The 12432-nt window shown below is 60.2% G+C and overlaps 1 protein-coding gene across 1 annotated transcript; it reads right to left on the reverse strand.

Annotated features, from left to right (window-relative positions):
• Nucleotides 1-1728: 1728 nt before the first annotated feature.
• On the reverse strand, nt 1729-10281 carry LOC125155425 (SLAM family member 9-like). The gene is made up of 6 exons (XM_047840751.1): nt 10063-10281; nt 5628-6020; nt 4965-5261; nt 4038-4172; nt 3758-3840; nt 1729-3518 (listed from the first exon to the last, which is right to left on the reverse strand). Exons 1-6 carry the CDS (start codon nt 10133-10135, stop codon nt 3426-3428), a joined length of 1074 nt encoding a protein of 357 aa, XP_047696707.1. The 5' UTR covers nt 10136-10281; the 3' UTR covers nt 1729-3425.
• Between the last annotated feature and the right edge of the window lie 2151 nt (nt 10282-12432).

Below are 12432 nucleotides of genomic sequence, written 5' to 3' on the forward strand. Positions count from 1 at the left end.
GCACCCCCCGGAGGCCACGTGTCCGACGCATTCTCGGGGTCTCTGCACCTCCGGTGTCCTCCGGCCTTCCTCGGCAGCCTGTGGCTTCAGGCAGGCGGGTAGAGCCGGACCCCGGCTCCCGGCTCCACGTGCGTTCCTGTTCGTCTGCCTCCCCCTCTCGCTGCCGCCCCTTTGACCGTTTTCAGCAGCGTTTTCTAAAACACTCAGCACAGGAACATCCTCTCCCACGAGCAGCAGCAACCCCATCACCTCCGTTCTCCTTGTCCCACAGCTGAGCAGGAGCAGGCAGGGCGGGACCGTCCCCTCGTGACCTGGAGGCTCCCTCCCCTCACCCCTCCGCCCTCTTCCTCCAGTTCCGGGGCACGGTTTTCACGCAGCGGCCGAGGTCCCGCCGGCACAGAAGGTCCCCTGGGAGTCCCCTCAGGCTGGGTGGACGCCTGGGACAAGGGAACCGTGACTCTCGCTGGGACGGTCAGTCAGAGGGGGAGAAAAGCAGGGAGAAAAGAGGGCGAGGAGAGGATCTCGGGAAAATCAGCCGCCGGGAGGACCGAAGGCCCGAGTGCGCAGCGGGGAGAGAGATTTGTGTGGGGCCTTCAGTGTGGGCGCCGGGACGGGGTGGGAGCAGGACAGGCAGGGCATGGCCAGGGGGCGCCTCGGCCGGGGACGGACGGGCAGCTGCACGCACGGCTGGGGGTCAGCTCCCTCTGCGACCACACTTCCCGTCTGGCTCGACAGAGCTGGGTTCACAGTCAAAGGATAGGAACAGACATGCCGTGGTGTCACTCGGCATGACACCGAGTTCTCCAGGGAAGCAGAGTTAAAGGGATGCTTGCAAGTCTAGAGAGATTCATTGTACAGGTTTGGCTCACATTCTTAGAGAGGCTGGCGGGCCTGGAGTCTGCAGGGTGGAGGAGCCAGGCTGAGACAAGGGAAGGCCTGCTGTTGAGGTTCAGGCCAAATGTCATCAGCCTGGACACACGGGGAAGAGCCAGTGCTGGAGGTCTCGTCCCCTGACCGTCTGCTGCAGAAATCTGTCCTCCTCAGGGGAGGTCAGACTTGGCAGCTTCCAGCCTTCACCTGATGAGATGCGGCTCGCCCACGATGTGGAGGGCAGCCTGCTCTACTCAGAGTTTATCCTTTTCAGTTTATCTCATCCCACATGTCCTCACGGAAACATCGAGAATGATACTTGGCCGCAATTCTCGGCACTGTGGCCCAGCCGGGTGACGTATAAAATGAACCACCAGATCGCACAAACACGAATCCAAAGAAACGTGGAAGGGCTAAATTATATCAGAGAAAGTAGACTTCAGAGCCCGGGAAGTTACCAGGGGCAAAGGAGAATAGTGAACAACGACGGAAGGTCAGTTCGGCAAGACGTGACGAGAACCCCCGACGTGTGCCCACCTGAGGACGGCACGTGGTGCCACGGCACCAAATACACGTGGCAACATGGCAGAACTGAAAGGAGGAACAGGTGCGTCCACCATCGCAGCCAGAGGGCCCAGCACTCCCGTCCCGGCAGCGCGGCGAGAGGCGGACGGTCAGCAAGGACACGCGACGCTGAACACGACCACGAACCAGCCTGACCCGGCCGATGTCTGAGGAACACTCGGCCCCACCAGCAGCCTGCAGACTCCTCTCAGCCCCCAAGACAGTGTCCCACCCTGGGCCAGAACACAAACGTCAACCATTTTCCGCATCCTGAAATAATGTGTTTTCTCGGACTGGGACAGACCTCGGGTAGAATTTAATAACAGAAAGATGACGGGAAATTTCCAAACACTTCCAGAGGAAACAGAACAAGTCTCCATAGCCAAATGTCAAAGAGGGCGCCTGAAGGGAAATGTCTCAACATTTGAAGCGAGCGGAAATGCACATACAAGACATCAAAACGTGGGAAAAGACGCGAACGAGGTGCTTATAAGGAAGTGAACGTGATTCAAAGCATAGTTTAGCAAAGGAGAAATGCTCCAAATTTATAATTTAAGCATTTATCTTACAAACCTATACAAATAAGAGCGAAACAAATGCAAAGCAAGTGGAAGAGAGGAAATAAGAAGAACGAAGGTAGAGAAAATGAAACTGAGTCACGTAATAAAATGTATTGACGGAAAAGCCGACAGCGAACATCACTGTTGAAGGCGGAAAACTGGATGGTTTCCCTTAACGTTGGGAACGAGCCAACGGTGCTTGTGCTCACCGCTCCTCTGCAGCTCTAGGGAAAGTCTCATCAGATGCACTAAGTAAGGCAAGAGAAGGAAATAAAGTGAGATATAGATTGGAAAGAGGAAAAGAAAAGCTGTCTTGATCACAGACATTACTTATGTTTGTCTACGTAGAAACTCCCAGGAATCTACAGAAAATTCCCCAGAGAAGTAAGCGAGTTTGCCAAGAGGGCAGGATAGAGGCCAACGGGGAGGGGACTGACGGGCCATTGTACCAGCAGGATGGAACAGACACGTAACAGTTTGTGCTCCAGGCCGGGGGCGGTCACGGAGGCCCTGAGCAGGTGTGCGGGGGCAGGTGGGGCATGTGGTCGCGCACAAGGGGATGAAGAGGGGGTGGTCCCCGGTGCCAGGGAGCCCCATCAGGATTGGGGTGTGTACAGTGCCCTTGTGGCCTTGTGGGACAGAGGCAGGTTTTAATAACTAGTCAGTTGACAGCTAACTAGTAGGAACTAGAAACTTCTGCTTTTTTCCTGAGAAACAGGAGCCGTGCCAGGTGCCAGCACGTACGCACAGAAGGGAGGAGGTTTCCCAGGACTCAGGAAACCAGAGGACGGCTGGGACCCAGGCCCTGGCTGCGGTGCGGCTCGGGCTCCCCCAGCTGTGCGGCCTTGAGACTCAGCCTTTCTGGCCTCCTGCTCTCCGTCTGCAAAGTGGGCACAACGACATCCAGCTCACACAGTGTCTCGAGGGCCCAGTGAGTGACGAACGAGGAGGGTGACGAGATCAGTGCCCGTCACGGGGCCGGGACTCAGCAAGCCCCGGCTGTGCGACTTTGTATTCTCTTTACACAGCTCTCAAGCACAGACTGAGCCAGCTGGTGGTGAACCAGTCGAGGCTGGAAGTTGAGGCCTCATGTCATGGGTCCCAGAGGCTGAGGGTCCGGACAGGACGACAGACGGGGCACAGACGTGGGGAGAGTGGGCCTCGTTGACAGTTGCCAAAGGGGCTGAGGCTGAGCGGAACCGGACCACAGTTTGGACTCGTTTAACGACGAAGGTCCCCCTCGATCTGCCGCGATGTGTGTCTTCTGCTCAACTTGGGCACGACGTGTCCGCGTAGAGATTCACGGAGGGTGGATGAATCCGGTCCCTGCTGAGAGCAGGCGGGTGGGGGGGGGTGGGCAGGACCAGGGCCGCAGGCATCACGCGCACAACAGAGGCGTCGGGGGGAGGCTGGATTCCCTGTTCCTTCCAGTTAAATCACCCTCAAGCCCTGGCCTGGGTGGCGGACCTCACTGTAGACTGTCGTGAGCGGTGTCTCCTGTTCGAGATGTGGTTCCCCCGAACCCTAGAACGCAGACAGAGGGTTCCTGCCACAGCTGAGGGACACAGAGGCCCCAGAGGGACCCGCACAGATGCCATGCCGCTCACCTGACCTCCCCCCAAAGCGCCCAGCACTGCACGGACCCCGTGTTAACTCTGCACTGTCTGGAGAGGGATACAGAGGCAACAAGGCCAGAAACTGCTGATCCCTGGGTTTGACAAACTCACACCCAGGCAAGGGACGTGGGAGAAACCAGGCCTCACCTGCTTCCTGTGGTCTCGGGACATCTTCCCCGCACGGTGGACGCCACCAAAACGGTCCCTGTGCTCTTCCTGGGATCCTGCACCTGAGTCCCACGGATGGAGCTTGAATCTGAGCCTTGGAAGCCTGTACCCTCCCCCACCATGCCCCCCTCGGTCACGCCCACACCCACCAGCCTTCTGCAGGGACATCCCTGAGCAGCAGGACGCAGGGGGAAGGCAGCTGAGGGTCAGTGGGGGGCGGGGGGAGGTACGTGGGCACGGGAAGGACAAGTGCACCTGCCTCTCCCAGGCTCCAAGCTCTGCTTCTTCCCACGTGAGCACCGAAGGTACAGTCCAGCTCCGAGGATCAGCAGCACGACCACAAGAGCCCCCAGGATAGCTGGCAGGTGGGCAGACCCGTCCGGCCCATGTGGACCTGTGTGTCCCCCACGCAGCCAGTGAAGAAGGATGAGACAAGAGACAACGTCACATGCCCGTTGCCAGGCACGTGGAGACGTGTGAAGGGGCACCAACTCGGCTGGAGATGCTCCCGAGAGGAGGCGAGGGGTGAGGGTGGCTCAGGGGGGGCTCCTGCAGGGTCCTGAGGTGAGGAGCCCTGCTCGAGGTCAGTGCCTGCTGGACGGGACCCCAGCATGGCCTCCTGTGGGCCCGCAGGGTCACCCACGGTGGGGCAGCTGCAGGCAAGGGGTCCCTGGACGGGAGTAAGTGCGGAAGGGGAGGACGCGGGACTGGAAGGTCTGGGGGAAGAAGCAGCAGCCTGGCCAGAGGCTGAAACCTGGGGAGCCCAGGACACAGCCGGGAATCCAGGCGACCACTGGGGCGGGAAGCGTGTCCCCGAGACCGGAGACGGGCACACGAGCCCCGACGCCTGAACCCTGCAGGCAGCGGCTGGCTCGGCCTCCCTCAGGTGGCACCGACCACTGACCCTCCCCCCTCGCTGGCTGGAAACCTCCCGGGACACACAAGGACTGAAGGATGAGGCAGGGGTGAGGTACCCGAAGGGGCTGCCTGGACGAGCAGGGTGAGGGGTGCAGAGGAGCAGGAGAGAGACACCGAAAGACAGAAGCAAGCGGGATGTGCCTACGAGCCTCCTGGACGGGTGACGGGTGGCAGGAGGTGACCTAAACATGGGGGACAGAACCCGGAACCCTCACCCAGGGGGACCTGAGCTCCGGGAGTCCCGTCCCCTCTAACAGGATGCACTCACCGTGGGCACAGACTTCCCCAAGGTCCCGGGTGGCAGTTTTCCGGTCCCCCGGGTTGCTGACCACACAGGAGATGCTGGGGCTGGGCTGGCTCAGGGGCAGCTTCAGAGCCAGTGTCCAGGGGTTGGGGGCCGGTCCTGGGACCCCTCTCTGCTCCAGTTCCCTGGGGAGGCCCCTGCTCTCCCAGGACACATTCACATCCTCTCTGGTTCCCGGGGCGTGGCACTCCAGGGTGACATTGCACCAGTCTGGTGTGATGGATGGAGTCTCGGCCAGGATCTGGGGGCGGGGCACGGGCTCTGGGGCAGGAGGGACAAGAGGACACAGGGTCACGTGAGTGGGGAGCATCACACCTCTTGCTCTCTTGGGCGAAATCTCACTTCACCCTGGCATCCTCCCCCAAGGATGGTGAATCCACTTTACAGAGAAGAGGACTTGACCCAAATATACAGCGAGTGGCTATGAGGACGGGAGCCACTGCGTGAAGCCTCAGGCGTGATCTCAGCTCTGCCTCGACTTGTGGTGAACACACTGGGTCCAGTTTCAAGGGAGAAGCCAGAGCCTCAGGTCTGGGGTCTGGAAGGCGTCCTGCAAGGGGGGCCAGGGACACTCCCAGGGACAAAAGAAGTGGGTATTTATGGAGTGGGGGAGGAGCCACCACCTACCGTAGACAGTGAGGTGGAAATACCAGTTCGTTTCTCTTCCTCCTGTTAAGGAGACTCGAGCCCAGTACTGCCCACTGTCCTCAAGGGTCAGGTTGTCAATCCTCAGGGTCGTGGTGTTGAGCACATGGACCCTCTTCTCAAACTTGTCCTGGAAGTTGACCCATTTTGGAACATCTTCCCCAGGAGACACGAGCAGGATGATCGTGTTGTGTGACTCAGATTTAATGCCCCAAGAAATCTTCTCCAGCGTGACACCTGGAAGTGATTCTGGACTTCGGGTCACACGAAACGACACACAACCTCCTTGAGTTCCCGTCAGAGAAACCACCTTTCCAGAATCCTCCACTTGAGATCCATGAGTTCCAGAACCGTTGATCACAGTGCTGAAGGCGCCTAGGGCATTGGAAACAGACACGGTGAGTGTTTTGTCATTGAGAATAAGGAGAAAACCCTAGAACCCATGGCGCTCATGAAATCCGCCCAGTAGACTCCCTTGACTCCGGGAGGCAGGACCGAGCAAGAATTTGGAGCCGTGCTGGAATCAGGTCCTGGTCCTAGTGGGGTGTCCCCTTGAACCCGGTCCTGACATGCTGTCCCGCAGTGTCCTTGCCGCCTAACTCTGAGAGTCTGGACTTGAGGACATAACGGATCGAGAGCCCGAGCACATCTGGGCTGATGCCAAGTGCCCAGCCTAGGAGGCAGCTTCCACCGTGGCTGCCCACACGCTGTGGGAGCCCCGGCCCTGGAGTGGGGGCCGCGCCCTGTGACTTGCTCTGGAGCGGAGTGGCCCAAGGTCAGGCTCAGGGAGGCTGTGCTACGGGAACCCGCACTCCAGTCGCTCAGGGGCTGAGACAAGGGGAGATTCTGAGACTGAGAGGGGTCCTGTCACACAAGGCAGAGGCATCACGCCCTGGTGGCTGCACCCCTCAGGGCCACAGCAGGGAAGGCACACAGGGGAATCGCCCGTGGGGGTTTCTCTCCCTCCAGAAGCCACGGGATCTTGCTCATGGGTTTGGCCACCTAGTCACGGGGCCCTGGCTACCTACCCAGAACTGGAAAATGTGGGAGAAGATATGATGGGTAGGTGAGCTCTGCTGTGCCTGCCACGAAGACCACGCTTACCGAGCCGGTCCCCGAGACACCCACAATGTCCTTCTCAGTCACCTCTTGCAGACCGTGACCAGAAGGCAAGGGCCTCCGGGCCGCCCCTCCAGACCCCAAAATGCCCCATGCGGCACAGCCCAGGGGACCTGATACCCTGGGTCCTTCTGGAGACCGGGATAGGAAAGAAGGGGACGGGCAAAGAACGACCTTGTCCTGAAAGGAAGACCCATGTGTCCCCTGCAGCAGGGCAGGACCGCCTGGGGGACCGCTGCCTGCCAGGGCCCCAGACCCCTCTCCAGGTCCGTGAGCTGTCCTCACGCGGGGCCTGCCCCCTCGCTGTGTTCACATCGTTCCTGGCTCTCCTAGGAAGCAGAGAACCCAGAGAAGGGCTCAGGCCAGTAGAGCTTGTAGAAGATTCCAGATCCTTCTACGCAATGATGTCGTCACTAACTCCCTCATTCCGACAGCAGGCGGCTGCATCCCGCCTGACGCTGCCCGGCCCGGACGGCAGGTCCCTGTCCCCACGTGCCAGCTGCTGCGTCCCATTGCGGTTTGGATCTGCTTGTGTCCTTGGCTTGTTGTGTCCCATTACTTTAGAGGAGCCGCCGCACCTGTCGTAAGAGAATCAACCTGTTTTCTAACACACATAACGTAACTCTTCTCCAACGTGCACATCACCTCTGTCTGAGGACTCTGGCCCTGCTCTCAGCCTCAAGAAGCTGGATGTATCCGTCACGTGTAAGGCTTATTGGTTTTACGTCTTGCAGAAAAACATCGGCTCCCCAGCAAAAGTGTGCTTTGAACTCGGTCTGCATGCCTCCTAGAACTTTTGCGGTGGCAGTGTTGGTGTGTGAATGTGACCGGAAGGGACTCTGCTTGGGTCTCAGAGCAGGAGGTCCCTTGCAGCAGGTCGGTGAGGACCGGGGGAGGGTCCGGGAGGCGGGAGTCCTCCACTCTCTGCAGCCTGTGGCCTCGGGCAGTCATGTAAGCTCCCTGCCTTCTCCTTGAGTCTCTGACGCAGAGACAATGACCGTGCTCCCCTCAGGGAACCATTGCCAGGGTGTCAGAAGGCGAGAGCTTTCCGTTAGGTGTGAGCTGTTCCCATCAGGACGATGCTTGCTCCTGACAAGCACAGCTGGGGTCCGCCCCGAACTTCCCACGTCCCGGATGGAGCCCTGTGCTCCCCACCAGCTGCCCTCTCGGGGTCTCCTCCCGGGATCAGGGACGGGCTCCCGGGAGACAGACACCCATGGTGCCGCCCCACAGGCAGCCACAGGAGCCAAAGTCCCCCGGGGCCTTCCGCTCAGAGCCATGAAGCTCTCAGAGCCATGTCCACGGCAGCTGGCTTCCATGGTCCCGGTCAAGTCCACGCAGCAGGAAACTGAGCACACCTGTGCAGGGGGGGGGCAGCGTCCTAGAGACGAGGGAGGGCCGGGTACTGTGGCTCCACATGGTGGGGGCATCTCCCCATTTCTCTCCACTGGGCTGCTGCCCATGGAGCCGGCTTCCCTCTCCCCCAGCCCAGGGCTTCCCCTGCAGGGAGCTGCCTACACCTCTCCCCCTGCCCTACCCTGCCCTGCGCAGGGGCTCACTCTCAGAGGCTCCCAGCAGTCCTGGGCTCTCACGCCCCAGCTATTCTCCTGGCAAAGGGCACCCAGGTACCTGTCCGCCTGGGGCAGGGCAAGACCTCGGGCACCTGCTGGCAAGGAGGGAACCAGGGAGGGAGGAGGCTCAGCCCTCAGGCTGCAGGGGGGGGGGGGGCCTGCCCCCCAGGCTGGATGGTGAGCCTGGGCTTCAGGAGGCTGGAAGCCGACTCAAGCTGGGAGGAAGGCAGTGAGAGCTCTCAGATCAGCAGAAGGTGCTAATCCCAGAGAGGAAGGACAGAAGGACAGAGAGACAGACGGCCAGGGACACAGGTGGCTGTGATCCAGAGAGCCAGGATTTTTTTAAGAAGATAACATTTGTTTTATTTTATTGGTTTTTTTTTTTTTTTTACATTGATTTAGTTTCAAGAGACAGAGACAGAGTGAGAGCGGGGGAGGGGCAGACAGAGAGGGAGGCACAGAATCCCAAGGAGGCTCCAGGCTCCCAGCTGTCAGCACAGAGACCCACTGGGGGCTCAGGCCCACCAACCGTGACATCATGACTGAGCTGAGGTCCCAAGCTTAACCGACTGAGCCACCCAGGAGGCCCTGAAGAAGATAAAATTTAATATTCAGCAGTGAACATAGATTTTTACTTTTCCCCCCTTCCTTCCTTTCTCCTTCTTTCTTCCATTTTTCTTTCCTTCTTTCCTACATAATCTTCCAACCCAGATGTTGACGGAGAAAACTCTACGCCATCTCACGTATTTTTCCAGTTAATTAAAATTAAAAGAAAGAGAAAGCCTACGCTTTGTTGTGGCCAAAATACTGAGATCAGAGAGATGTCAACGCCTTCAAAGCTCCTCTTCTCTTTTTTTTTAAATAAATTTTTAAATGGATTGATTTATTTTGAGAGAGAGAGAGAGCATGAGTGCAGTGGGGACAGAGACGGGAGGAGAGACAATTCCAGGCTGACAAAGCACAGAGCCCGACGCGGGGCTCTAACACGTGAACCTGAGCCGAAATCAAGAGTCGGACGCTCAACTGAGCCCCCAGGTCCCCGCAAACCTCACGTCTGATGAGAAACGCCCTGCTTACAGATGCCCCGGAGTCGGGAATTTCCTAGAACCCCGGCACCCCCCTCCCCCGGACAGGCCAGGGCACTCAAGCAAAACACGGCAGGAAATGAAATTCCCAGGAATCCACGGCTCTCGAGACCTCGGTCTTGTCCTTTGTTTTCATTTCGTCTGTTTCACGAAGGCGGATGGTCTCGGGGGAAGTGCGAACGGGGGTATCCGGGTTTCCTCAGGACAGTCTTTCTTTCAGTTCCCTTTGGGGACCTGCTGCTTCCCTTCCCGTTGCCCCGTTCACCCTGTCCCGGGGCCCTGATTATCAGCGCCCTCGGTTCCATCCACACCCTTCCAGCAAGTGGGCGCAGACACCCTCAAATTCCGGAGGCCGCCCTCCCTTCCTGGTTCCTTGTGTCCGTGCCCTCCTCTCGCCCCAGAAGCGGGACCCGCGTCCTCCAGCTCCGACGGGGACCCTGGGTCGGCCCCCTGCTCCCCTCACAGCTGCAGAGGCAGCCTCCCCCTGTGCCAGGCGGGTCCCGGCTCAGAGCCAGATGCCCCCCTCGGGCTCCCTGACAGAGTTGGTATTTCGGGCTGTTCCCCACAGACATCAGACACACGGGACCCCCGCCTCCCTGCCCCGCACACCGGCCTCCCACCCGGGGAGCCCGGGCCACTCACTGAGGACGAGGCTGCTGAACCCCAGGAGCCGGGAGGCCCAGCACAGGTGGGGGTCTTCTGAGTGGGCTCCCATCACAGGCTGCCTCCTTCAGGCTTGGTCTGGGCCGAGTTGGCCGTGGAGGAAACATCCAGAAGGCAGAGGCAAGAGAAGAGGCGAGCTTCTGCTCAGAACACTCTTAGGCCCTTCCCACCCCAAGGGCGGAGCTAACTGTCTAGGACAAGCTGCTGCTCTAGATAAGCCATTCTGATGCTTCCTCTTCTCTCTGGCACCTGCAGGGACCCTCAGGGAATGATGGTGGAATAAACATAGGACCCCCCCCCTGGGTGAGGCGCTGTGTGGGAGACGCCCCGACCTGTGGGCACGACCAGCCTGGTGATCTCAGCTCCCCAGCTGGCAGCCAGTGGGACCCCTTACCTGTTTCCCTGGGTTCACACTCCGCCCAGGCAGCCCTCTTCCCCAGGGCCAGCCGATGACCAGGCACAAAGTCACACAAACCACTGTACCAAGCACAGGCCCCTCCTGGCCCCCTGCTTTGGGCCTGTCCTTTGTCTTTAGACCATGAACGAGTCACCTTTCCTCTCTGACTTTCTCTGCACTTCAACTGTCCGTGGTCGAGGTCGCTCTGAGCACAAGAACAAACCGCTTTGTGGGAAGGGCCCCCCCCACACACCCCAGTGCAAACACGGGCATTTCCTTTTGCCGGCACCCAGGCCCTCCGGGCACCCAGACCCAACCTGCCCCCCCACACAAGGCAAACCCCACCCAACGGGGCAGCACCCCACCAGCGCGTCCCCCTAAGGCTCTGCCAGCCCTGGGCCCGCTCTCACACACAGGCAGGGGGCAGGGACGGGCTCCTCCGTCCACAGGCTCGGCTGCCTCAGACTCATGGCCACCTGCTGAGGGTCAGGCCTCTTCTCCCCAGACAGGGCCCCACGACCTCTGAGAACCTTGTCTCCCGTGGACCCTGGGGGAGCAGCCCCATAACTCCCCGCCGGCCATGCCCTTTCCCCGCCCACGGAGGCTCCCCCCAGCTGCTCAGAGCCTCGGATCCTAAGGCTGGACCCCAGGATGGCCAGGGACACGAACTGAAGGCAGTCAGCCTATGGGCTGGGAAGTCCCTTCTGGGGATGGGGAAGCCCATCCTAAGGGTGTGGACGACCATCGCAGGTCTCTCAGCAGGGCGGAGCAGGGACTGGACTCCTAACCGTGATCTCTGAGGCCCAACATCCCAGCCCCGTCCCTTCCCACCGTGTGGCTTCCGAGAGTCACCCCGTCCACTCTGGGCTCCCGACCTGCTCTGCGCTCTCGGACAAGAGAGCATCAACACCACCTTCTTCCCCCGCTCCCGTCCCTTAACGGGGACTGTCCTTCAGAAGGCTCAGTCCCTGGCCTCGCAGTTAGAAACTCCTCGGACAGAGGCCACGCACGGGCAGCTCACCACTGGTCACTGCGGCGTGATGGGGAGCAAGTCGGCAATGCCCCTGTCCCTGTCCCTGCACCCCTGGGGAGCGCCTCGGGGGAAGAGTGTCTTCTCACCCAAACCACTGCGTGGAGGGGGGCCCAGGGCCCTGGAGGGAGCCCCCAGCAGCTGCAGGTCAGGGACACGGGAGGGGCCGCCAACACACGTGCCACGCCGGCACCCCACCACGGACATTTCGACCCCACATACTGATCTCTGTCACTCGCCGCCGTCCTGGGCAGCAAGAGCTAACGTCACCCGTGCACAGCGTGTCTGGTTTCTGCGGTTCCCAGGCTCGGTCCCTGCGAGAGGCGGCGGATATCAAGATTAGCGTCCATTTTACAGATGAGCGACGTCGGGGCCCATTTAGGGTATTTGATGGGCCCACGGTCTGGAAGCCGGGACATGGCGGGGCCAGGCCCACATCTCAGGCTCATAGGCCACTGGTCTGTCCAGACCTCAGTCCCTCCTGACCTTCAGAAGCCCCACTGGAGGGGAAGGGGGAGGGAGTCCAGGCCTGCCCCGGACAGCCTCTCTCCTTTCTCACACCCCCAGCCAGAGGAAACAGGCCCTGTGGTTGCCACTCTGCAGGCTCTGAGGTTCACAGAGGCCCCTGCTGACCACAGCCACCCCCCTACACTGCCTGCGTCACACGTGGGCCAGCGCCTCCAGCCCTGCTCACCGGGGGACTTGCTTCTCCCACGTTCGGCCACGTCCCGAAACTTTCGAAGCAGACTGGGAGCAGCTAACATACATCGTGACCCTCAGCCCAAGGACTCAGAACCCTGCCCGCATTCCTCTCTACGGGGGAGGGGAGGGGACACGCTTTCCAGAAACAGGGCACAGAGGGAGCCAAGGTGCCGGGTGGGTAGGGACAGCTGCTCGGGCTCACGAAGGAAGTCTTCCCTGA

The sequence above is a fragment of the Prionailurus viverrinus genome, chromosome F1 (genome assembly GCF_022837055.1).
Source record: "Prionailurus viverrinus isolate Anna chromosome F1, UM_Priviv_1.0, whole genome shotgun sequence".
NCBI lineage: Eukaryota > Metazoa > Chordata > Mammalia > Carnivora > Felidae > Prionailurus > Prionailurus viverrinus.